Raw genomic sequence first — 27232 nt, 5'->3', positions numbered from 1 at the left:
GGCCTGTTAAACCAGTCAAGGGCCCTCCACCAGTGGCAATTCTAGACCTGACCTACAGGGGAGGCCAAGTAGAGCACAGCATGACTATTGTTGTACAATCCTGTAGCTTCTGGGGGTTGCACCCCCAGAAGCTACAGGATTTTTTTCTATTTGAAGGCTTGAAAACGGCCTAAAATTTATGCTAAAAATAACAATGCCAATCTACTGCAACTTTTCTCCAAGATTTTTCAAAACTTATTGTTAGAAGGGGCCCCTCCTTAGAATCACCTATACCCTCCACTACCTGTTGAACCAGTCAAGAGCCCTCCACTAATCAAGGCAGCTACATATTGTGACACACATTTTGTGTTATTATAAAATAAATAATACAAATATAATAACATAGTATAAAAATATTTGATCACATGATGCTATACTACATGTCAGTAGCACTAACTTCAAGCATTTCATCCGTCACACCAACGGAGCCGTAGTTACCTGAATCTGTAGTAGTATGTTCAGTTAAGTGTCCATTACCAGTAGTGAAGGGAACTGTGTCCTCGGCAATGAGAGAGCTTTCTGCTGGAGTGTTCTCTATCATAACGCCCTTCTTATTGTTAGCTCTCTTCCTACAATTAATGATAAAATGTGTAACTCTAATACTACTTGATCACGTGATATATCTTATGTACTAAATAACAGTCTAGAGTGAGGGACTGTCCAACTTGTCAAATGTACTGGTACATATAATACAGATCGGAGCATTACTATGCCACTAACATGAGAATAACCTCCAATTAGTTTTAATAGTATTCCATTACATTCTACACTGACTACATCAATACTCTTTAATAGAACAATCAGTTTAGCACTCTTATTAGAGTGTTCATTTAGAAGGTCATGTTGTGATCACACAAAAATCTTGTGTGAAATTTTGAAAGTATGTTGAGTACAATATTAGGGTAAGGAGCTGATGGGAGGTGAGGTGACTCTTGTGATACCAAATTAGATATAGGTTTTGGTGATTGAAGTTGTCACTTTGGCAACTGAATGGCTTATAACCCATTGGTGAAGTTGTCCACCAATATTTGTGATTTGTAGTGTCATAGTAACATCATAGCAACCATTGTGCTCACCCAGAGGAGAAAGAGTATATGTAGATTACTACTATCATGTAATCGTAATACAAAACCAGCCAACAATGGAGTTTACTGGGGTTCAGTGGATAGCATGGTATGGCTACACTAACTGCTCTATATGAGCGAGGTCTAGTCATCCCTTTGTCTTTTTGCAAGATTGGCAACTGGAGAAAACAAGATATAGCAGTTGTTACAAGACACTACTACAGTGTTAACAACTCTCAATAAGGTGATAATTACAGCTTCTTCAGTAGTCTATTTCAGGTTACTTACAAATGTAATTAAACAATTCACACACGTGATTGCTCGAACACCTGAGCAGTTTTCTTTCAACCAAGCTCCTTTTAATAACGCAAGTTGCAACTACATTATTCACCATTTTAGATTGCTAGGCAGTGCCAGGGACATACTGAGGTAGTTATTCAACACATCAGAACACCGCATGTAAGTATTCTAGTGATGTGCAATATATAGATTATATTGATTAAATTATCGTGGGGGTTAGCATTCACACTATCACGTTCAAAAATCACATGTGCGAATTGTTCAATTGCATTCGCAAGCAACCTGAAATAGACTGTAACAACCATTAGTGATGTAACAACCATTAGTGATGTAACAACCATAGTGATGTAACAACCATAGTGATGTAACAACCATTAGTGATGTAACAACCATTAGTGATGTAACAACCATTAGTGATGTAACAACCATTAGTGATGTAACAACCATTAGTGATGTAACAACCATAGTGATGGGTATAGTCACCAGACAGCTATTACACATGGTATGTGATTGGTTTCTTGAAGACAATGATGAATTTTAATGCCAAAGCAACAAATTCAATTACCAAAACTTGCAAGTGTCTACCCTGTAGTAACACCATCATTCAGTTTCTAAAATGATACTGCTGTTAGCATAATTAAATGAAATAACCAGTGCACTTAGACTTGTACAGTATTTCACCTACAGGTAAGTTAGCATGTACAGTCAACCATACATCTTATCACACATCCAATTACAAGCCACATGGAGCTACAAGAAAGTGGTTACCTATTCTCCAACTCTATTTTTGTCCTGCGTCTTCTCTCTTCGGTGATTGGATAAAAGTGCAAGAACAACAAACTCACTAACATCATCAGTATTGGACCAACACACATTAATAGCCTGAGGGTAAGCCTTGTAGTTGAGTTTTGTGTACACTTGTTGACATCATACTTCCCTAGCCTGTTTAACAACTCACCCTAATTGAAGACACATGTGACTTACAACTCACGCTAGTATTGCTGTAGATATTCCCAGAGTGATGCCAGCACCAAATTTGGTAAAGAAGACAAAGTAAGCATAAAACAACTCCTCTCTCCTCACACCATAAGGAATTTCACTCTCCTCAATGACATCTGGTAACATTGACCTGTAACATGTGATAACCATGTGATAACCATGTGATAACCATGTGATAACCATGTGACAAGCTTAATTTCTCATCACCACCCACTACTACTACTACCAATTACTGAGTATCAATTTATGAAGTTGGTACTAGCTAGTGTGACTAAAATTACACTCTGGGTCATGTGAGCTACTGTACCTACTTTTGCTATTTTGAGTATCGATGTGTGAGAAACTAATAATGTGTCCTAACCATATATGGTGATATTGCAGGAGCAGGTTAAAGAATGGGAGGCGGGAGCAATGGATCAGTAATTGTATTAAAAGTACATGTAAAGGTAACCCCATTAGGACTGCCCTTGGTATGGAAGACTTTCCTATTGAGTTTTGAAGTAGACAATATGGAGTATTTTCTCTAATAGAACAGTCATTAGTTATCTTATTCACTAGTGATAGGCATTCCAGTATCCGAGATTATTAAATTAAAAAATTCTCTATATATTCCCCAATAGAACCCTGGCACAATGATCCAAGTTCCAATGAGGATGAAAATCGCTATGGGGTTTGTCCGCACAATGATCATGTTTTATTGAGCGCATTACATATAAGTTGTGTTGTTTTGTAATCTTTTAAGGCCTTGTAATGTATGCAGAATACTTTTTAAAAAAACAAACCACTGAAGTTACTCTCATTACATGTACAAACTTGCAGTTAGAAGTAACTGCAACTTCATTCAAGACAGTCCAGGTTGCTACATGGCTGCCTAATTCAATTGTGCCATTAAAATGTGTGTGGAGCTCCAGAGAAAAATGTACCACTTTTCAGTTTTAAAGCATATCATTCAACCCAACAAACCATATATTTCCTGTGTGTAATTTTCTATCTATTGAGCATATAAAAAGTCCTAAATTTAAAAACTTGGCTGGAGAATGACTTAGATGGTTCACCAGGCAGAAAAGGAGGGATGGGCCAGGGATCAACTCACCATGCAGCAAGATACATGCCAGATATCCCCCAGCCATTAATAACAGCTACAATATAAAGGATGGTAATCTTCCACCAAGCTTCATGATACGACTCGTCCAGTTCTCTCATTGGTAGCATTGAGAATGAGATGATCGTCGGGATGTAAAACTGTATTACATCATCATCACCATGGTTACAGCAGCAGGATATCCCACTTACCATGTAGCCACAGAAAAGACAAGTTTTCTTACCAAATCTTCTGAGGACTCTTTGCCACACTTGCATGGACAATACCATGGAGGCCTGGACAAAAAACACTCCAATACTACACACGCACCAAAGGTTGGCACACAAATGACACATCAATTGATTTAGACAGGTACCCTGATCAGACGGGTACTGTGATCAGACGGGTACCGTGATCAGACGGGTACCCTGATCAGACGGGTACCCTGATCAGACGGGTACCCTGATCAGACGGGTACCGTGATCAGACGGGTACCATGATCAGACGGGTACCGTGATCAGACGGGTACCGTGATCAGACGGGTACCTTGATCAGACAGGTACCGTGATCAGACAGGTACCTTGATCAGACAGGTACCCTGATCAGACAGGTACCGTGATCAGACAGGTACCGTGATCAGACAGGTACCGTGATCAGACAGGTACCGTGATCAGACAGGTACCTTGATCAGACAGGTACCATGATTAGACAGGTACCGTGATTAGACAGGTACCCTGATCAGACAGGTACGTACCTTGATCAGACAGATTACACTCAATACAACACACACTGTCACTTACCAACAAAGTTACAATGACATACTGGAAGTGATTCTGCAAGTTCAGCGCATGAATCACATAGAGGCTGAAATTGGCTTGTAGGAACTGTAAGAAGAGCATCACATTATATCACATGATTTAATAGAGGGTGTGTCATGGTCTGGTATTGTGCACCCGAGTATCCCACAAGCTATAAGGTTAGTGTTATTATTGCCATGTTTGCAGCTGAACTCTACATGGTGACTTATGGCCGTGGTCTCAATCCAATCATGAAGACACAGAGCATAAGTGCTTTAATAATTTTGTGGTGTCTAAATACGCTGCTCAAGGAAAACATTGATACAGAAAATTAATGCCTCAGTATGATTTCATTGCATAAAGAAAAGGATGACCAGCTGTATAATAGTAAAGACCAGGGACAGACGGCACACATTCATCCAAAAGGAACATGCCACTGGTAAGTTTGTGGCATAAAATGGTGGCTGTGCATTGCTTTGTTTGGCCTCCAGCCTTGCGACTGTGGTCAGGCAGGCAGGCTGACAGACAAAAATCTGAGTTATGGTGATTTTAAAAAATTCTATATCTGGCCGCCTGTAAGTATTTTCTTGTTTTTAATGCTGTATTTGATGTTAGATGGACTAATAATATCATTGTGAAAAGGTGATTTTCATCTCGTAAGATGTCTCTAGGATGATTTTAAAGGGAGAATTTTAGGCAACGCACATCACTGTTGGGGGATCCCTACATAAACAGTAGTACCATACTGTATGATAAACCACACATGAACACAACATTCTCTTCAATGAAGAGACTAATTGAACTGCACACAAAGTGTTGATACTAATACAGCTGTACAAGTGGCATTTACTTTAATGACAAGGAATAAGGGATGGAGGGACTACAAGTGACAGCTCCCAACCCATGGTTACAGCCCATGGTTACAGCCCATGGTTACAGCCACCAGACAACCATAACATACATATTGTACTCTTAACAACTCTAATGGAACACACAGTAACTATAGCTACCATATGACTCACATTAACAGCCACCCAACCAAACATATACATCATGATAAGGTAGAAATATGGTTTAAACTTCATCGTTAACTTTAGTCCTTGGAAGAACGACACTTTCTTGTTAACATTCTGTTGTTCTGTGATAATGTGTGTATAACTAAAACTCACATTCAAAACAATACTACCTTTCTGTTCCTTTGTACCAATAGCACATGTCAGTCCAGCAGCCGTAAATATCACAGATATTGTCAGTGCTCCAACCCAGTACGCCATTGCCTGCAGTAAATGACGTCCTGTAATTCATCACTACAAGATGGATTTTAATACAAGCCCGGGAGCTTATTAAATGATGGGTTCTAGTTTAGCAATATTACAGCAGAGCAGGTTGGAAGCGTAATAAGCACTATGAAGATTTTTCGTAACTATTGTATTTTTGAGGTAATTACGTGATTACAGCAACAATGAATGGCGGCTGTGATCATTTCTAACCTTCTGTTATGGTGGTCAATTATTGTTATCCTTCATCTGGAGCTTTCTTCATCTCAGTGCATGCCACACAGTTTTTGTGAATTATGCTGCATAGGGATCATAGAAAAAGGAGGGAAATAAGGGAGATCGCAGATATAGTAGTGAACATTTAATTTTTAATTCAGTCTATACCCATAACTGAATTAGGGATTAAATGTCCACTAGTATATCTGCAGGTGTAGGTGACCTCCCTTGTTTCCCTATTTCTTTTTCCTATGATCCCTAATCGAACTTAAAATAATTGCTCCTTACACCTGTTTGTTCATTTCATTACTATCATTTACGACTGGTGAACCTGTGCATACCGCATCAAAAGAAAGGATGGCACCAGAATCAATATTTTCATCTGAACAAGCTATCAAATACTGACTCGAAAGTGAAGTGGTCATTACGCTTCACTGTCATCTATTTTCAGCCCATTACACAGCATTACAAATGAAGAACAGTATCAGAAGCATCTCTGCAATCACATAGAAAATATGGACGATTCCCATTTACAAACGTAGGGAAGCCATGCATTGTGCTACCGTGAATTAACACCTTGGGCTAAAAGAAATGGGACACAAAGGAAGACAAAGGTAAGTCCATGATGCGTGTATTGTACATACTGCGGTATGCCAAAAGGCACATCTCAGGATAAGCAATGTTGAAAAGTGAAAAAAATCAAGCCCATAGTCTTTGCCATTATTGAGTTATGCTTTCCTGAAGGCAGGCAGGCAGGCAGGCAGGCAGGCAGGCAGGCAGGCAGGCAGGCAGGCAGGCAGGCAGGCAGGCAGGCAGGCAGGCAGGCAGGCAGGCAGGCAGGCAGGCAGGCAGGCAGGCAGGCAGGCAGGCAGGCAGGCAGGCAGGCAGGCAGGCAGGCAGGCAGGCAGGCAGGCAGGCAGGCAGGCAGGCAGGCAGGCAGGCAGGCAGGCAGGCAGGCGGACGGCCGGGTGGGCAGACGGGCGGGCGGGTGGGCAGGCAGGCAGTTAGAAAAAAAATTCAAAAATTTTGTAACAATCTATTGGAAGCATTTCGGGTCATACTGAAGGCACTTTTGGGCTTAATCATACCTAACCAATACTGCCAAGGTGCCAGGATGGTATTGTGAAGCTAGTTTTTGGGTGATTTTTTGGCAAGAAAAACCCAAACCTCCTAATATACAGTACTATCGTACTGTATGATACACTTCTAACTATCTTGTTAAGTGACTCTACAAGTCATCCCTCGATGCTGTCTAGTAGTTATATGTAGCCAAGTATTACATTGAGTGTTGACTAAGGCCAATGAGTTAATTATACAAGACTATAAAGTGTTCATTGTAACCTTCAAAGGTTAACAGGTTAAAAGTCAACCAACTTATCAAGAGTTTATTTATAAACTTTGCTACAGTTAAATCTATTAGCTTTGACTCACAAATAGATATACACAATACGAACAATACTAATACTTACTGTTCCATCAGTGCCTCCTTGTCTCAGTTTATGGCCATCTTTACAAGTGTCTCCATTGTCCGATAGTATACCGATGTAAACAGCAAAAATAACGTTGCCAAGGAGAATACCAAATGCATCCGTGCTCATTCCTGCAGTGAAAATGTAATCCCACAATCATAACTAATCGCATAATGATACATTATTGACTCACTGTAGAATGTAGCTGAATCCCTCTCCCTGAAGTCTTGTGAGACATGCATGATCAGCGCAGTGTACGGGACATGGAAACACTATAGGGGACATACAGACGTACACACACACTATAGGGGGACATACAGACGTACACACACACTATAGGGGACATACAGGCGTACACACACGCTATAGGGGGACATACAGATGTACACACACAAACACTTAGGGGGGACATACAGACATACACACACACTATATGGGGACATACAGATGTACACACACGCTATAGGGGGACATACAGACGTACACACACTATAGAGGGACATACAGACGTACACACACGTTATAGGGGGACATACAGATGTACACACACTATAGAGGGACATACTGACGTACACACACACTATAGGGTACACACACTATAGGGAGACATACAGACGTACACACACTATAGGGGGACATACAGACGTACACACACACTATAGGGGGACATACAGACGTACACACACACACTATATGGGGACATACAGACGTACACACACTATAGAGGGACATACAGACGTACACACACACTATAGGGGGACATACAGACATACACATACCGTATACGCACAAATTTTTGATGGACTTAATTTTTGTAGATTTCACGGTTGCTTCGCTATCTGTAAAAATTTTTATCCTCAAAAATTAGGATTGGCTCTATGCTATATAGCAGGTAATCTGAGTGAAAAATGAGCAATCTTTGAAAATAAACTGTGAAAAATAATTAATTTGTGAAAATTGCGTACCTCAAAAATTTGTACAAATGCAGTGTGTAGAATCCTTACAGTCAACAAGGCCTGGAAACACAGGTACAATATGAAGTAGTAGATGAACTTGTAATGCATGTCCCACTTGCCTCCATCTGGAATGTACCACAGGAAGAAGAATACTATTGCTGCTGGTATCGCCGCTGACATCAACCTACCAACACAACACATATCCTATCATATTACATGACCACACAACACTGGCTACACTAATGCTTGAGGAATACTCCTTTTGCTGCTTTTAAAGAGAGCCTCAAGTGGAGCAAATTCTGATCAGTTACCAGCTTGATCATGAGCTACCAGCTTGATCATGCTACGGTGTCATTCTCAACAACAACTGTTCTTGATAAGTTGCTACTGACACAATAATGATACTGTGTAATCACTACAATCACTAAGACTGAGCTAAAACACAAGAGATTATGTGTTGAAGGCAAGCTACTATTAATTGTGAGAATTTATTTTCAAACAGCAGGTCATGGGAATTTATTATCAAAAGAGAAGAACCTCTTCGAAATGTCCAAAAATAAATACTCTCCGGTATAACTTCTCCTCCTGCTGTTGATTCAATTGACTTTACCATGACATAGTTTTTAGCAAAGTGATGAATTTACAAGGTGGCAAATCCCCTGGACCTGATGGATGGCCTACTCAAATAATAAAATTAGTAGGTGAATTCATCTCTGATCCATTATCCATCATACCACAAGATTGCAAATCTGCTCATGTAACAAACACCAATTTATAAAAAGGGTGCACGCAATCTTGTGTCAAACTATCTACCGGGTAATTTAACTTCTGTTGTTGTTTTTTTGCAAATTGATGGAATCTATCATTAAAGATCACATATTGAGTCACTTACTAAATAACAACTTGGTCTCCTTCCAACAATTTGGATTCATACCCGGTAGATCTTGCACCACCCAACTACTGCATGTTATAGACTACTTCACACACCACCTAAACAATGATCATCCAATTGATGTAATATATTTGGACTTCCAAAAAGCTTTTGATTCAGCACCTCATCAGCGTCTATTGCAAAAGCTTTGGAATTCATGGTAAGATTTTAATGTGGATAAAAGACTTTTTATCAAACAGACAGCAGCAAGTCGTGCTTAATGGTCACATATCCCACTCCATTCTAGTAACCAGTGGCATGGGTCTGTGTTGGGTCCTGTGTTCTTTACAATGTTTGTTAATGATATACTGTCAATAGTTTCAAGTCCTGTATTCATGTTCACTGATGATACTAAGATATTTCGTGTAATAAGGAACAGATGTGACTACTTGGCCCTTCAAAATGATCTAAACTCACTTTATAAATAGTCCCTCACTTGGCAACTGACATTTAATATTTTTTATAGAACTTTGCGTGGGCGAGATCAAAGGGAAAAGTGTACTTTAAATTTCATAAAGTATACTCTCAGCCAGCCAACAGTGCTTCATCGACCACAAAGAGTGCTTTATTGCACCGCAGAGTGCTTTACTGAACAAATAAAGCACTCTTTGTGGGCAATAAAGCACAGTTGCCCACGTGCCTTAGCGCAGGCTAATAGCCTGCGGGGCTCACGCCAGTACGACTACTCACCCAAGCCAGTGAAGGCTGATAGCCTCACCGCGCTGAGTGATCAATCATCCCAGCCAATATGAGTTCCACCACTGGATTGCTTTTATTGACTTACCTAAATGCTTCGATGATGGGTGGGAGAAGGTAACATTGCTGTTACGTTTGTTAATGTAAATGGACAAATCCTGGAGATATCACGGAAATACTTCATCGTGTGTCACAATAGAATTGATTGTGGGTTATGACCCAATCCTGCCAAAATACGTGATGAACGTCTATCATGCCAAACCAGAGGAGGCACGACACGCACATGTGAGCGCATATGTTTTGTACAGGGAAACTATTTCGTGGGGTTATCAACAAAAAATACGTGCCAATCGAACTCTTTTTCTTATGCTTAATTCAACGGTGCAGTCTACCCCATTCAACCCCACTCAACCCCAGTGGTTCAGTTTTGATATACACAGCCTATTGGAGGAACCGTCACATGATGAATAACTAACCGTGCGAAATAAAGCCAAGCAGCAAGTTGGGAGGAGAAAACCATTGAAAATCAATTGCACAAATGTCTAAGTAGCTTTGCAGTTCATCAAATCTTGTCTACAGATTGATTTTCCGCGATTTAACCATTTGAAGAATGCAATTACTGTGAATTCTTTTCAATAGCGCTTAATTCGTGTTGTACCTCCTCTGATGCCAAACTATGGGTGAAATACGTGTGAGTTACTTTGTTAAACTAGTTTGTGCGCATTTCAGGCTGCTAATAGTTCGTGCAACGTGTGTTAATTACGAGTGCTAGAGTAGGGTGAAGCTACATGACTAGAAAGTTCCATAAATCATTTAAAGCATAGCCTTGTTCGTGCTATATGAAAAATAAAGCACGAGACACATGGCCGAGATGCTAATAAAGCACGAAGCGAAGCCGAGTGCTTTATTTTTCATATAGCACTCGCGGCTATGCTTTAACATATACAAAATGCAAACATCTGCATCTTGGGACAGTTCATCATTTTGGATTTTACTACCTTAACAGTACAAAAATTGACACCACAACAACCCACAAGAACCTTGGTATACTATTTGATGAACACCTTAAATTTCAAGACCATACAACAGGAGTCACTGCAAAGGCCAACAGAGTACTTGGAATGGTTAAAAGATCTTTTGAACATCTTGATTCTAATATTGTATCGAAACTATTTACCACTCTAGTTAGACCGATACTTGAATATAGCAATGTAATTTGGGTCCCACTTTGTTCTGGATTAACTAAAGTTGGAGAAAATTCAACATAGAGCTACTAAAATGTTATTGCCCTTACAGGATAAGTTATATGAAGAAAGATTATCTGTATTATCGTTATCACAGACACTTAAGAGGAGATACTTTAATTCTGATTTCGCTACCTTTTCATCCATTCCAACCAGGGGACACCAATTCAAATTATGTAAACATCACCTGCAACTGTTGTGAATAGTAACTCTATTAATAGTTTTAAATCATTGGTAGATAATTATTTATTTGATTCGAGATGTATTTAATCATGTATGAGTGAGCATACAATTTTAGCAGCCAGCATGTGTGCAAAGTGTAAAGCATATACCGTATAGCGCCAAATTTTTGTAGCACAAAAATTTCGTTAAAGTTGAAAATATTTGCCTAACAAATTTTCATAATAAAAAAAAATCGTAAAAATATACTGGCGGTTAATTTTCGCAATTATAGCTAATTTAATCGAGACGTATACGGACTTCTAACCAGCTGAGGTGCTAGTGATCAATAACAACAATGCAAGAAGTACAGTTTTCTTCCTGAGTGAGAGGATTTCTGTATACAAGGATAGGTAGACTCCGATTCGAGAAGAAATGCTCCTTTGCCAGAGGGAGACAGGAAACGTGCACAATCCATTTGCTATAAAAGATAAGCTCAACGTGTTTGTTATTTTGGGGATGCTCACGTGTACCAGTGCATAGTTTCCAATAGCGGCCTTCTGTTTCCCGTTGTATCCCTGGTAGCATCTTCTCTTCCTCGCATCTTCACACTGATTCTTGAGGATTTTCTCGACTTCTTTGTTGGCTTCAGATATAGCAGTTGACGGTACTTCTTGAGATAACAGGCCATTTGGAGAAGGCAATGCTACTTGCAAGGATTTCGAAGACGCCTTGAAAAAGCGAAACAAATTAAGCTGGCTCATTTTCACCAATTTACAGTAATTAGCAGAAATTCTGAATATTCAGAGGAAAATATTTCGAACTGCCCGCTATTTACGAAAATTACAAAATTATTTTACTACGAAGATTTGACTCCATACGGTATTAAACTTCCAACAGAGGTAAAGTTTGTTCTGATGTGTCAGTACAAACAAGACACATCAGCCTCCTGTTCCTCTGTTAGCTGGTAAGAGAGCCCCCCTTATATTGGATGACCACTATCAGCTAATATCACTCACATTGATTAGTGTACAACCAACTATACACATATCATGCCTGCCACACCACACACTCACTTACCACGGTCGTAATCGTCCAAATCTGGTCTTAGTTCTCAAGCTAAGATTACCAATAATTGGATCAGTAATGGCATCCCATACTCTGCCAGAGAATACTATTGCAGACACATAGAGTGGTTCCACCTGTATACAGTAACCATGGTTACAGTATCATAGTTATGAGAAGATGTTAGGCCATATTAATTTCTTATCCTCCAACATCAAAATGGCAGTATGGGAGGGTGGAATTTTCATTAACTGGACAACTGAATTAGCTAGCTAAAATGACTCAAAATGCAATTTTCCCAACTTTAAAACTGCTGGATGGTTGCACTCAGCCACCAGTGTTACAAAAATCCTTCATGCAGCTAAGGAAATGTGGATGGGGGCTGAGTTAATGTGGCCTACCATCACATGTGACATATATAACATGTGCACTTTCACAGCTACTATATATACACTGAGACCTAATGGATGTACTAATTTTTATAAAGTTGCAAGTCAGCAACCACAAAACATGGACATAAAATTTAAAATTATAATATCAACTTTCCCACCAGACGGTTTGTGGTAACTCACCAATGCTACATCGAGCAAGAATACGTTGAAATAGAAGCCGATAATGTTGAGGGTTAGGGCGTAAGGTAGCGTGCCCACAGCGTACACCAATTTCCTTAGTACAGAGACACGTTCTAGCTCCACCTTAGACAAGCTAGTGATCAGCGACTGAAGGAACAGCAAAACATGACATGTAATAACTCATGTAGGATACGAACCTGTTTGAACTCCGTGTCCATAACAGAAGGGGCCAGTCCATCAAAGTCTTCATCTGCTGACATGGTCGCTGTGAAGGTAGAGTTGTTACAGATGATGACACGTGATCATTCTCGTGACTTAGTAGGTATGCTTTACAGTACATTTGATTATTATACCACATTATTCATATACTCACATGATGTTTCGTGCTGGTGCAGTGATCAGAGCGGTCCCAAATTGTTTGTTAGCGGGAAGGACCGTGATTGCTACCTCCCAAACTGCTGTAGGCGTACCATGGAGGGCACACGGGTTTGCTAAGGCCTTCAGTAACGGAACATACAAGAACATCATTGTAGATAAGACTGGTGCAGACAACCGCGTGGGTTTGGTGCAGTTGAACAGGCCCAAGGCGCTTAACGCGCTGTGTGATGAGTTAATGAATGAGCTGGGTGAAGCAATGGAGGCGCTTGATAAGGATCCTTACATAGGAGCAGTGGTGCTTACTGGGAGTACTAAAGCGTTTGCAGCTGGGGCAGATATCAAAGAAATGCAACCGAAAACATTTCAGAGTTGCTACAAGACCAATTTCCCTGCCTCGTGGGACAAGATTTCTAGTGTTAGGAAACCAGTGATAGCTGCTGTCAATGGGTTTGCTTTGGGTGGAGGCTGTGAATTAGCAATGATGTGCGACATTATTTATGCTGGGAGTAAGGCTAGCTTTGGTCAACCAGAGATCGTCTTGGGAACCATTCCTGGAGCAGGTAATCTACCTATCAACTAGTCTCATGTCCCTTAATGTGAATGTACACACAAATGGTTTGCTGCTGCTGCTCCCTTTAATTTATGCTCCATACAAAATTACTTGCCTATAATATGCACAAGTACAAGACTACCCTGAGGTTGGGATGTACTGTAAAATAAATTCTTCGTTCATGGGTAGACCATATTATAGAAATCCCCTTGGTTACCTTGGGGGCTGGTAGATTACTTGTGCAAATTCCCTAATCATGTGGCAACTTCTCTTTGCCTCCCTTGTTTGTCTTCTAACACAAAGTATCATCCCTGGGGAATTTCCCTAATCATTATTGATGTGATGTACTATTTTCAGGTGGTACTCAACGTTTGGTCAAAGCAGTTGGCAAGTCAAAGGCAATGGAGATGTGTCTGACTGGGGAAAGAATATCTGCAGAAGAAGCAGAGAAAGCAGGCCTTGTCAGCAAGGTGGTTCCCCCTGAACAGCTGGTAGAAGAAGCCATAAAACTAGCAGACAAAATCTGTCGCCACTCCAAATTAGCTGTCGCTATCTGCAAGGAAGCTATTAACACATCCTTTGAAGTGCCATTACGGGAGGGACTCCATTTTGAGAAGAGAGTGTTTCATGCCACATTTGCCACTGCCGACAGGAAAGAAGGAATGGATGCATTTGTAGAGAAGAGGCCTCCAAACTTTACTGACAATTGAACTACTAGGTCATGTGATATAATACAGTACAAAAATCATATCATGTATTTTGTGTGCTATGTATGACATCATATGACATCATGGAACAGACCCTTCTTGTTCTAAGTTGTTAATTTGTGTTGTACTGTCGGTCGGCTGTTTAGGACGACATTGACGTTTTTTCACATAGCACAGGATGGGAATCCATCGGTCTTTAGTGTGAGGATGTAATATGATGTAATATATCATCATCAGTAATGAGCCCAGTAGGAAGAGGCCTATAGCAGTCACCAATACTAACTCTGAGTACCACTTGTCTGGTAACTCAACGTAAAACGTAACAGCTAAAACTACAGTCTCCACAAATGTGATGGAATAGTATGGAGTAACTATATACCAAGTTCTTCCCTTCTTAACGTTGAAGTAGAGAAATACTAGTACATATCCTATTACTGCATCAAATGGCAGCTCAAGATGTAATCTCTTCTTAGGTTGTTCCCTGCTCAAGTCGACACACAATTCAGTTGAGAGGAAGAACAGTACAATAGTCCACACAGCCCAGTGTACCCCAACTGGGATGAACACAAATCCATCAAATGCTACGGCAAAGAATGCCACTGCTAACATCCTAGATACTATCACACAAAGATACCAGATAAAAATTACAATCCTGTTAGTCCAGCTAATCTTGTTTGTCCTCTTAAACCTGTTGTACAGGCTGTACATGCTCAATGACCAGATGACAGCCACAATGTTCACAGCAGCACAAGTACTGGAGAGGAATATGTACGAGCTATTCTCATTGTCTTTACTAATGATGTATAATTGTAGCATAACTTGACTGCAACTATGAAGGATAGTTTGTATAAAGGTGAGCAGATCAGCATCACGTTCCCAACTCATTAACTGTTGAACATTAGTTCTTAATGATGATGCCTTGATGATCAGTCGACCATACCTGTGTGTGTAGTATTATAACATACAAAATATGGGATATACAACAATGTCAGACATTTGGGTGCTATTCACTTTCATAGGCTAGTAATTTATACAGTGAACTAACAAACCAGGTTAAACTGTTAATGTAATACCCGTTTAGTACATGGCTGCCATGTCAGGAAGTTCTGAAAATATAACTAGCCATCACGTGTGATACTGCAGTCTATTAAACAACTTGATAAACTATAATAAGATGCTTTGAATTTCAAAAACTCTGTAAAACCATGATGCAAAAATTACAGGTGACTAACAACTGGGGATACATACATAATATTAGTGATTACATTCATTAACACAATATAGCACCTGTAAAATTGAATATACACTTGTTTCCTGCCACCATCCCCAATAAGGTCTGTTGTCAACAAGTGTTCATATCACCACTAAGTTAATGTGGGGCACAAAATGAAAATTGTTTGACTCTTGAGAGTGCCAGTGTGACACTCTCGAGTCAGACAGCCTCTGGAAATCAAGGTATTTTAAAATAACAATACCAAGAGTTAGGATATTACAGTGTACTCGTGAACAATTTCTCACCCACAACTAGCTATATAGGTGTGGCTAAATAGACTCGTGTACCCCATACTAACACGTGGACAACTTACCTGTACGCAGGACCTAACAGCATTAAGTGTAACAAACACGAAGTGGCGGTAACTTGTCCCCTCTCAGCTCTATCGTCACTACCTATCATATTGTCCTCGTCCCACCACCACACCAGTGAAGCTACTGCCATCAGTAATGGCGGGACAGACAGAAAGGCTAAGGTGAGGGAGAAGAACACAAACTCGTCACTATCATAGTAAGCGATGAGAGTTAATATGTCCACCGCGACGTTAATCACGATCACCAACAGCGATATTATCCACAAAGCCATCTTCCAACATATCTGGGAACACGTAAGAGACTCAGTTGACCTCTGGTTGTCCTCAGATCCTTGGTGGTCTAACGTAGAAGATTCATCTTCCATGTCTGGCCTTCCCTCGGTAGACATGCCGGAATCGAGGCCAGTATCAAGGTACAGATATAACTCACGTGATCAGAAAAGTTTCCCTAAGATTTGCCTAAGGACCAGGCGCTAAATTACCGCAACGGAGTTGCTTGCTATCCCGCTGCTAATTAGAGTGCCTGGAGTAGTGTGTGTGGGGCCAGAAGGGGTAAGCAGTACGTGTATTGCTTTAATTGATCTACACACACACAGTAAGTCTAGAAAGCCGGCGAAACCCATCAAAGTGGAGATGCTAATGTACAAAAATCATGTGTAATAATTAGTCCAATATTTGCTCCAATCTGGGGTTGTGCTTGCAATTGGCAGAAATGAATAGTAGGTAAGGTAAGGCCAAGCAAGCTTGGATTACTTGTTTCTCATCCACAAAAATTCAGATCATCTACTTTACCAGTTAGGCACTGGAGGGTGTACACAGAAGGCAGAGGTCATTATTTATTGTTAAAGAAAATACCCCCAAATCAAGCTGTCTGTTATTACAAAGGTTAGCTAAAGCCTTCGTTTTACCACTGTTTCTGAGGCGTGAGATTTGCTGTGCTGTAAAATGATAGTTAGCCTTCTTAGCACCAAAATAGCTACGTGTACACGTGACTGATAATAGCAATAATGAAATTAGAGGTGGTGGGGTAAAATGGGATGCGGGCGGGGATGAGAAACCATTATTCAAGTTTGCCTGGCCTAAGTGCGGGTAATTCCGGACACTTTGGTCAGGCAAACTTGCCGATTACTTGTTTCTCATCCACAAAACTTCGGATTTCCATGCGGGAGGGAGGTCATTATTCATTATTAAAGAAAATACTCCAAATCAGGCTGTCTGTTACTATAAAGGTTAGCTAAAGAATTTTAAGAGCCAGTACTTACGTTTTACAACCATTTCTGCAGTGCAAGTGACATTTGCTGCTCTATAAAATGATAGCCAGCCTTCTTAGCATCAAAATACATGTGCATGTGATTGAAAATGGCAATAATGAAATTAGAGGCAGTGGGATAAAAAGGGATGCAGGCAGGGATGAGAAACGATTAATCAAGTTTGTCTGGCCTTATATCATTCTCAACAAAGAATCCCTGGGCCTATAATTTGGTATGCTAATGCAGTGTCCTATGGCCTATCTACAAACCAAAATTGAAGCAAATCCGTTTTTTCACTGCGAAGTTTGACACGAGTTTAGATTTATAGAAAGATCATACCCTCGGATAATTGCATGGCAAAAATCACAAGAATCCATTTAGCACAGGCGGAGTGGCAGTCGATTTTTCAGCAGCTGTTTGGTTGAAATCGAGGGGTGCGATACCTTTGCAAATCTGTACGTGATTTGAAATCATTTCATGATTTGAAACCTGATTTGTGGTTTGAAATTGGATTTGTGATTTGAAACTTGATTTAAAACTTCACGCGTGATTGCCGTAGTGTGATTTGTGATGTTATTACTGTGTTCTGAAGGACAGTAGTTCATGATTAAAACTAGTATTGTATCACTGTGAGCTTGTATTGTTTAGAAATATGTTTTCGAGAGTAGTTTTCAAGCAGTTTTAACTATTTGCGTGGGCGAAACCACTCAAGATTTGTGATTTGGTAGTTGAAGAGCGTTGTGATTTGGAGAGGTGCCATACCCCCAGTTGAAATACAAAGAAAATATTCGCAAATTACATAAACTTTTAAAAATATGCACTGCTGCTTTCTCCCAAAGAGTATGAACTGTATACTTGATTAGTGGTGATCTCCACACTTTTAAAGAACCTGTGGAAGGCTCTACTTGCTTGTTATTTGAAGTGTCCGGAATTAGCCGCACGTTGCATTTTTACACGCTGTTAAATATCGGTTCATAACTCCTCAGCAATTGATTGTATCAAAACGAAATATTTGCTGCAGATGCACCATAAGATAGGCTTTAAAACGATTCCTAGAGTTTGTCTTAACTCATTGTGAGTGCAATATTAGAGCGATTTTATCTGAGTGTCCAGAAATACCCTCATTTACCTTATCAATTTACATACAGTTGCATGCATACAAGCTAGCTTTTGATTGTAGTTTGGCCTGATAAATATGGTTCTGCTGGGCTAGTAATGTGTAGCAGAAAGGGGAAATGAGCTAGAAGGTGGGTCCCAGGTGGCGATGTACTGCATGTATTTGTTATTTCAACCATGCAAGTACCATTATGAAAATGAGATCTATTCAGTGCTATTGAATGCTATTGTGTGATGAGTTGTTGTTTGTGTGAAGTGAGGAGTATTGTATTACTGGGCATCAAAACTGACACAATGACTATAATATATTAATGTTTTTTATGAAATTAAAAATTATGGAAATAGCACTGTCTTTCAAACAACATACCATAACTTCCAGTTTACGGAGATGAGGTTTAGGATATACAACATTTTATGCAGTGAAAAGAGAGGAAAGAGCCTTGTATGGCAAATTTGTGCATCCAGGTATGAATTAGTATTGTGAACAAACCTTGTTTTTCATATCAGTGTTTTGTGATGTGTGTTTATAAAATGGCGTACAGTTAAGCCGCCATTAGTTTGGGTGGATTATTCAGTACAAATTCATAGAATGAGACCAAAAGGTTTAGTGAATTTGGACCAGCGCACTTTTAAGGTTTGCACACTGAGTTGGTGGCGAATTTCTCCAATAGAAATGGTATGGAGTATGTTAATTACATTTTGAGATTGTAAGGTTAGGTATTGCATTGAAGGAGGGCAGCTACATTGAATGATAATAATATATTCATAATTGTATGACCTCGTATTGATGAGTATATAACAATTGGGAGAAGTGAGAGGAAGAAAATAAAGTCATCATCAATTAAAGTACATTCTAATCTTATCCTTAAAATCATCTAATGAACTGCAATCTACAATATATGATGGTAAATTGCTTGATTGTGGAAGGGTAGAAGCTAAATTTGTAAGGATCTATGCAGACTGCTGGCTGTGTGTATTTAAGATGGTTTCCCCTTGAAGGTCTTGATGGCTGATAAATGTAAACAGGTAGTGGAATATTAACAATTTCATAAATAATTTTGTAAAGCATTATCAAACGAGCTTCCTTGAGTTGTGTCTCAGTGCTGGACCACTGCAATGTTGACAACACGGATGTAACACTACTGGTGCGGCGATTATCTGGCTGTGACACTCGTCTCTAACCTTCTTTGTGGTGGCCAATTGTTGCCATTGTACAATGGCTTTCATTGTCTTTCTAGTTTCATGTGATCTCAAATAGGGCACACGCCACTATAGAGTTTGAGGAGTATACTGACTTGTTATGGAGTATACTGACTTGTTATGGAGTATGCTGACTTGTTGTGGAGTATGCTGACTTGTTGTGGAGTATGCTGACTTGTTGTGGAGTATACTGACTTGTTGTGGAGTATGCTGACTTGTTGTGGAGTATGCTGACTTGTTGTGGAGTATCCTGACTTGTTGTGGAGTATACTGACTTGTTGTGGAGTATGCTGACTTGTTGTGGAGTATCCTGACTTGTTGTGGAGTATGTTGACTTGTTGTGGAGTATACTGACTTGTTGTGGAGTATGTTGACTTGTTGTGGAGTATACTGACTTGTTGTGGAGTATACTGACTTGTTGTGGAGTATACTGACTTGTTGTAGAGTATGCCGACTTGTTGTGGAGTATGCTGAATTGTTATGGAGTATACTAACTTGTTGGGTGTTTATTCTCAAGTCACCTCTCTCATCTTTCCAACTCATCAACTAAGACATGTCTAACATGGGGAATTCTATGACTTAGTGAAAGTTCTTGCATTATTTCTAGGTAGTCTAAATTTTGTTATTCACTGGGGTGAAGCATGCCATTACCATAAATTTGTTGTATTTCATCAATCAGGAGATATTTTAGCACCCAAGGAGGTTCAGTGTGATTTTCAACACAAAACCATTGAGCTCACACGCATGCTTCCAAATTTCTCTAAAGTTAGCCCAATAACCATCAGAGTGCTATACAATGCCCACCAATATGTGTCAGTATATCAAGCCAAATATAATATATGAGTCCTTCAGAAGGGATGATGTCATGATGATGTCAAGCATATTATACTGCATGATGGCACTGAGAATTATGTAACTCATGCATGCGTGCTTGAATCAGTAATGCACTAAACTGACCAAACCTGTTTTAAGGCAAAAAGAATTTCTGAAGTTACTGTAATGCAATAAGAAAGCTTTAAATCCGACCATCTTTCAAGCCAGAATCAGAGTCCACTTGTATCTTTTGTTCTGTGCAGGCTCATCTCTCCTTTGCTATGGTTGTGTGGCAGTGACTGCAATGATGTATTGTTTGATGTTACCATAGAGTTGCATCTCTTGAACCTTGCCATATGCACAAGCCTTACAAAAGAAGCCAAGGAGAGATACGTAGAGAAGTTGCAGATAGATTCTTAAACTGAATTTTTAATGGTATATGAAAATCTAGTATCTTTAATTTGTAACCAGCTGTAATGTCCACGACTTCATTAGAAATCATATGATCAATGGAAGTGATCCAGCCTGGATGATTACCATATGGTTGTTCAAATTTATGGTGGAAAGTTTGTATGTAAAGTGGCCACATGGTTAATAGTGATGTATGTAATATGCTTTTGAGGGATACGGCTGAAAATATACCTATGGTCCCAAGAAGCATGCCCGAGGGAGAGTGTATACATGTATTTGAATAATTGTGTTATTAATATAATCTACACCCCAATAGATGAAATGAGCAATTTATAGTGAAATAGTATCAGAAATCATTGATGGATTAGTCATGTGATGTGAGGTTTTAGTGATGCCACGCCAATATACTTGTGAGATCTGAGTTATCCATAAAGGAGACAGAGCAATTATCTCTATAACTATTGTTGGTGCTTGTTATATAGGTAAAGATTTTATGGAATATGTGAAGTTACACCATATAAGGTGAGCGTAGCCACAAAGTGTGGTATATCAGTTATGCACCACAACGCAGCACTTTTAATTTTAATCACAGGTGTGGTATATATCGATATATTGTAATACTCTAGCTATATCACAATACTGATATGCATGCTCGTATATCGAATTTGATTACACAATTACAAAAATGTGAAGGTCTGGTTTTTGTGCAATTTAACAGTGTAGCTTGGTTGTATAACTGGTACTAATTTATCAGCTGCCCAAGCATTTAATTAAAATTGATATGGATGTCTGCACTATAGCAGAGTAGCTGGGTTAGTTACCACTTTCCTGGACTATTTTAAGCTTGTTATATAACAGTACAATGGGTGTGAATGGGGTAGTAGCTACAAAATTTTAGTAGCAGATCATATTGCATCGGCACTGTTGGTATCGGCAAGAGTAAATGATAACGGTCACTACACAGCTATTAGATACAGATACACTCTTCAGATGTATTACACTAGACTAAAACCATCTCAACGGAATGGTGTTGTATACAGATCTTGGGTGACCATCAAACCATTACAGTATGGTCATGTTAAGTATGTAGTCATGCTGGTGCAGTATTTAATACATGGAGTTATCAGCATCACCTGCCAAAATGCTACATTAAGAACCATCAAAGAAATATAGAAATATCATATGCGACAAAAATCTACTGAATAGTCTTAGTGCATCTACATAGCATTGAATCCCCTAAGAAAATGCAAACAGATGGCTGGATATTTAAAAATCTCCAGAACTCAATTTTTTGTCTACCAACCCACCCGCCTGATGCCTTCAGACAATGGTAACTCAATAGCAGCTAAGGTTATGAGCTTGATTTTTTCATTGTTAGACATCACTTCAGCCCAACAGGTGCCTTTTGGCATACCACACAACATAATAATAATTATGTCGATTCATGGTTACACATGATGGCTTACCTACAATTGTCAAAAATAACTTTGTAGTTGTAGTTGTGGTGCACATTCAGATGAAAATATTAAGTCTAATGCCATTCTTTCGAGTTCACCAGTTATAATTATGTTGCTAAACAAGCGAATACAAAGGAAAATTAGGCCAGTTACACCTGTAGTGAACATGTAATCCCTAAATACTGAATTAAATGTCCACTGGTATGATATAAACCCACCTCCCTTGTTTCACTACTTTCCTATGACCTCTAATGGAACTTGATAAAATTCCTAGTAATTTTGTTTGTTTAATTCCCAAAAGATTACTGCATTACGTTAATGTATTATATGACTAATTGCAAAAACTATTTTTTATATTGTGTTGTGCCACATCTGAAGTTAGTTTAGGTCTGTCAGAAAGTACCACAAAGTTGCTAACACAATTAATCACTCATGTATAGTTCATATATCATTTTTAAAGGATAGTAATTGTGTCTTAGGAGTAGGTATTTTAATATAATTGACATAGAAGTTTTCCACTAATAAAATATTCTCACACTTCCACTTAATACACTACAGCTACAGGTGTTATATTACAGGTAAACGATGCCTTCAGGCTACATGTTACTGATATTGCTTGTGTTGTGTTGTCTGTTCAGCCCAAGTCAACCGAAGCTGATCACAGTGGACAGTGATCATGGTAAAGATGATGACTCATGTATCAACAGTGGTACAAGTAAGGATGGTAGTCATCCTTGTAAAACACTGTACCAAGCTCTGAAGGGTATAACAAATAATACACTTGTTCATATTCACAATGGAACTTATTCTCACAACACTACTAATACTACACTAACATTTAGTCATGTCTCCATTACTGGTGATGGTGCTGATGGTACTATGGTACAGTGTAATAACACCATTAGTAATGGTAGTGGATTTGGCTTTGTAGACGCGAATAATATATCCATTAGCGGACTGGCCATATTAGGATGTGGACAATTCAGGCACAGTACAACAGTAAATAGCTCAAGCAATAGAACAACATTATTGTTCCGTGCTGCACTCTACTATTTGAATGTTAAAGATGTCATTATTGATGATGTCATGGTTAACAACAGTATTGGAATGGGAGTTGCTATGTATGATGTTACTGGAAAAGTTAGTGTGAACAATTCCATATTTGGTAATAACACAAATGAATCATCTTGGTACCCTGGTGGAGGAGGATTCTCAGTGGAGTTTTCATTCTGCAGACCTGGTGGTGTCTTGTCAGATAATTGTACAAATTATAACAATAATTCATACTACTTGTTCCAAAACTGCACATTTGATAGTAACATTGCTAGTACTTTAAATAGTCCACATACTTCTTATCCTGGTCAAACCTATGGCTTAGGGAACCAGCAGTTTGGACGTGGTGGAGGTTTGTCAGTTTTCTTCAAAGGGCATTCAATAAACAATACAATTGATATTCTTGACTGTGTCTTCTCCAACAATAGAGCTGTCTGGGGTGGTGGATTTCATTCAGACATTGTGGACCACTCAACTGGGAACATATTAACTCTGCAAAACTGTAAGTTTACTAATAATAGTTGTGGATATGATGAACAGACATTGTGGACTACTGGAACTGGAGGTGGTGGAGTTCGAATAGCTTTCCTGTTTTATGATAGCCGGTCACGAGTAACTAATAATTCAGTGAAGTTTATGATGTGTGACTTTAGGCAAAACCATGCTTATTATGGAGGAGGCTTGTCTTGCAGAATAACAAAAGAGAAAAATGTTGTGAATGCTTCTAATAGTTTAGTGCTTATAAGTAGTATATGGTCAAACAATACTGCTCGGTCAGGAAGTGGAGTGGACATCATCTCACATGTAGTACCTCAAGGTATCTCACCAGTTGTAGAGTTTACTGATTGTCAATTCTCTGACAACAACAACAGATACTCGGGTTTGACTAAGTTTCCATCTGGTATTGGAGCACTCTATGCTGACAACATTCCTGTTAGATTTTCAGGAAACTGCACATTTATAGGAAACCATGACAGTGCAGTGGCAGGAATTGCTACATCCTTTACATTCAACAGAAGCACTTCTGTTGCGTTTAACAACAATCATGGTTGGAATGGTGCAGCTATTGCCTTATTAGGTAATGCTTACATCATCGTTTATGACTTTACTGTACTGACATTCATTAACAACACAGCTGAAACTAAAGGTGGAGCTATTTACTATGTCAACTCTGGACAAAAGGATTTTGTGAGTACTCAAAGATGCCTCTTCTATTACTATGATCTTAATGCATTTCACATCTCTCAATGGAATACCACATTTATCTTTTCAAACAACATTGCACACAATGGTGGTGACTCTATATACTGTACCACTCTACTGACTTGTATATGGGAGAACCTACCAGGCAACGTGACTGTATCTCCAGATAATGTGTTTCAAGTGTTCAACTGGACAGGAAAGTTCAACTACACAGGAGTTAGCAACAAATCAACTGAAATAGCCACAGACACTGCTAACATTACCTTAAATTATGACACAGCTAAGATCCCACCAGGTCAATTTTATAATCTGAAGATCTTATCCACTGATGACAGACAGCAGACATCTCATCCTGTGTTCTATGCTTACACTGACAATGAAAATGTAACAGTCGATCATACTACAACGTACATCTCAGATAGTTTCATTAAACTGCATGGCAAACCAGGTACCAATCTGACCCTTCATTTACACTCAATTAACAGTCGGTCTTGGTCTGTCTCCATTACTGTTACATTAGATCACTGTCCACCAGGGTTTTATTTCTCAAATAAGTCAAGTGAGATGATTTGTAAATGTTCTACTGATGTCGATCAACAGCAATACTATGGGATTGCTGATTGTGACAATGAGTTCTTATTTGCACACTTAAGACCACAATTTTGGGCTGGGTATATTAAATTTAAGGGAAAAAGAAAGCTGACTACTGTTGATTGTCCTGAGGGCTACTGCAATATTAGCACGCTACAGCTACCTAATAATTCATTAAATTTAGGGGACTTAACTTGCTCTCATAAAAGAACTGGTATTGTATGCGGAAGCTGTATACCCCATCATTTTGTGTATGTTAACTCACGTACATATGAATGTGGTCAATGCGATGATGATCTCAGTAAACATGGTGTGCTAGTTTTAATTGCTTCAAAGTATTTGCCGATGTCAACTTTCATGTGTTTGATAATGTTCTTTGATGTCAGCCTTGTGGATGGGCCACTTAACTCTTTTATTCTGTTTAGTCAGATCTTGGCCTCTGTGCAACTTGATGCAAGCGGCAAAATTAGTGGTCCAACAAATAGCACTGATTTTGGCAGTGCGCTAGTCGACATTGCTCAGTTTTGCTATAACATTTGGAATTTGAGGTTCTTTGAAGTTGTAATCCCACATTTTTGTGTATTTAAATACAACAGTGCAATATCTGTCATTGCACAACAGTATATTCCAGCATTTTATGTCTTATTTTTATGTGTTGTGTTCTTCAGTATTGTACCATGGGCATTTCAACACTGTGCTGATTCTCGAATAAGAACCATACAGTCTGTTGTTCTTAAAGTGGAAAGGATGTGTATCAGACTGAGGTACAGGTGGTCCGTGAAAAACTCTGTCATACACAGTCTCACCACATTTCTGGTGTTGTCTTATGCTAAGATAACTTTAGTGACATTTGTCTTGTTAACACCCACCACACTGTATGGTCCTGGTGGTCAAAGTTCACAGTATCAGGAGCAGAGAGTTTGGTATGATGGGAACATGGCATATTTTGGCCCTAAACATTTGCCATATGCTGCAGTGGCTCTTGTTGTTCTAGTAACATTTGTTCTTGTTCCTCCTTTGCTTCTCTTGTCTTACCCTTTATTTCCTGCGTTAATGACACGTTTGGGGTTGGAAGACAACTGGATCATAAAGAAAGTGTTTCTCGCTCCATTGAACAAATTTGTTCCCATCTTTGATGTCTTTCAAAGTTGCTATAAAGATGAATATCGTTATTTTGCAGGGCTGCTGTTTATTTACCGTGTAGTTGCATTAGCAATATTTGCATTCACCCCCACAAGTGCTTTAAATCTTGCTTGGTTACAGGGGTTCTTGTTGGTAGCTCTTCTACTTCACTGCACCTTTCAACCTTATAAGAAAAGATGGCACAATTTTATTGAGGGATCCATCTTTACGATTCTTGCAGCTATAAATATTATTAGCTTTTATCGTTTATTTCAAGCTGAGACTACTGAGACATCAACTAATGCTTCATTTTGGATACAGACAGTTCTGCTGTATTGTCCACTGGTATATTTTGTGGTCTATGTCATGACCAAACTTACCAACTGGCTACATCCAAGAATTGTGGTTGTTAAAGATTGCTTGATGAGGATGTATAACAATGATAGTAACAGTCCTCAGGAAATTGCTGATTTACTGAACAATCATGACTTTCCAGCTCGTTTGCAAGAACACGATGATAATTACTCCAGTGCAAGTGAGAGTAGTAGTAGTCCTGAAGAATCTGAAGATGACCAACAGCAACAACAACAACAACAACAACAACAGCAACAACAACAACAGCAACAACAACAACAGCAGCCAGATGATGTTGAGATGTTGAACTCTGTACAATGGCTTGATAGTAACGAGTCATCTCGTCATTCTCCTTATAGGAATTGGGCTACACAATGATCAACTAAACACTTTGCTGTCTTTTTAAAAAAAAAACACACACAATATAATATGTTTTGAGATTTTACAGTCACTTTTGTTTGTTGTGTGAACTTTTAACATCACATATTAGCATGTTTGATATGTATCATTAACTAGTATGTGATATTTAGCAATGTTGTTTTGTGTCAATATAAGATGACTATAGCTACTTCATGT

The 27232-nt window shown here is 39.1% G+C and overlaps 4 protein-coding genes across 7 annotated transcripts; 2 read left to right on the top strand and 2 right to left on the bottom strand.

Moving 5' to 3' along the window:
* Positions 1–327: 327 nt before the first annotated feature.
* On the bottom strand, positions 328–13221 carry LOC136242628 (sodium-dependent lysophosphatidylcholine symporter 1-B-like). Of its 2 annotated transcripts, none has more exons than XM_066034071.1 (14): positions 13063–13221; positions 12866–13012; positions 12309–12430; positions 8208–8382; positions 7436–7514; positions 7243–7373; positions 5467–5557; positions 5303–5418; positions 4284–4367; positions 3696–3779; positions 3496–3644; positions 2395–2532; positions 2172–2345; positions 328–608 (listed from the first exon to the last, which is right to left on the bottom strand). In XM_066034071.1, the coding sequence occupies exons 1-14, from the start codon at positions 13123–13125 to the stop codon at positions 416–418; spliced, it is 1746 nt and encodes a 581-aa protein (XP_065890143.1). In that variant the 5' UTR covers positions 13126–13221; the 3' UTR covers positions 328–415. The 2 variants fall into 2 exon arrangements, with proteins under 2 accessions (XP_065890143.1, XP_065890144.1); XM_066034072.1 differs by having other exon boundaries at positions 8247–8382.
* Positions 13196–14593, top strand: LOC136242632 (enoyl-CoA hydratase, mitochondrial-like). The gene is made up of 2 exons (XM_066034078.1): positions 13196–13803; positions 14151–14593. Exons 1-2 carry the CDS (start codon positions 13239–13241, stop codon positions 14501–14503), a joined length of 918 nt encoding a protein of 305 aa, XP_065890150.1. The 5' UTR covers positions 13196–13238; the 3' UTR covers positions 14504–14593.
* Positions 13205–16534, bottom strand: LOC136242629 (XK-related protein 6-like). The gene is made up of 2 exons (XM_066034073.1): positions 16087–16534; positions 13205–15440 (listed from the first exon to the last, which is right to left on the bottom strand). The coding sequence occupies exons 1-2, from the start codon at positions 16473–16475 to the stop codon at positions 14582–14584; spliced, it is 1248 nt and encodes a 415-aa protein (XP_065890145.1). The 5' UTR covers positions 16476–16534; the 3' UTR covers positions 13205–14581.
* On the top strand, positions 16529–27232 carry LOC136242624 (uncharacterized). Of its 3 annotated transcripts, none has more exons than XM_066034066.1 (2): positions 16529–16638; positions 22912–27232. In XM_066034066.1, the coding sequence occupies exon 2, from the start codon at positions 22919–22921 to the stop codon at positions 27032–27034; it is 4116 nt and encodes a 1371-aa protein (XP_065890138.1). In that variant the 5' UTR covers positions 16529–16638; positions 22912–22918; the 3' UTR covers positions 27035–27232. The 3 variants fall into 3 exon arrangements, 2 of the variants coding, with proteins under 2 accessions (XP_065890138.1, XP_065890139.1); XR_010694591.1 differs by lacking the exon at positions 22912–27232 and adding an exon at positions 20729–20975 and having other exon boundaries at positions 16535–16638; XM_066034067.1 differs by having other exon boundaries at positions 16543–16681.

Source organism: Dysidea avara, chromosome 13 (assembly GCF_963678975.1).
Source record: "Dysidea avara chromosome 13, odDysAvar1.4, whole genome shotgun sequence".
NCBI lineage: Eukaryota > Metazoa > Porifera > Demospongiae > Dictyoceratida > Dysideidae > Dysidea > Dysidea avara.
Note: the sequence above shows the minus strand (reverse complement) of the source record. Positions and strands in the feature narration are given on the sequence as shown.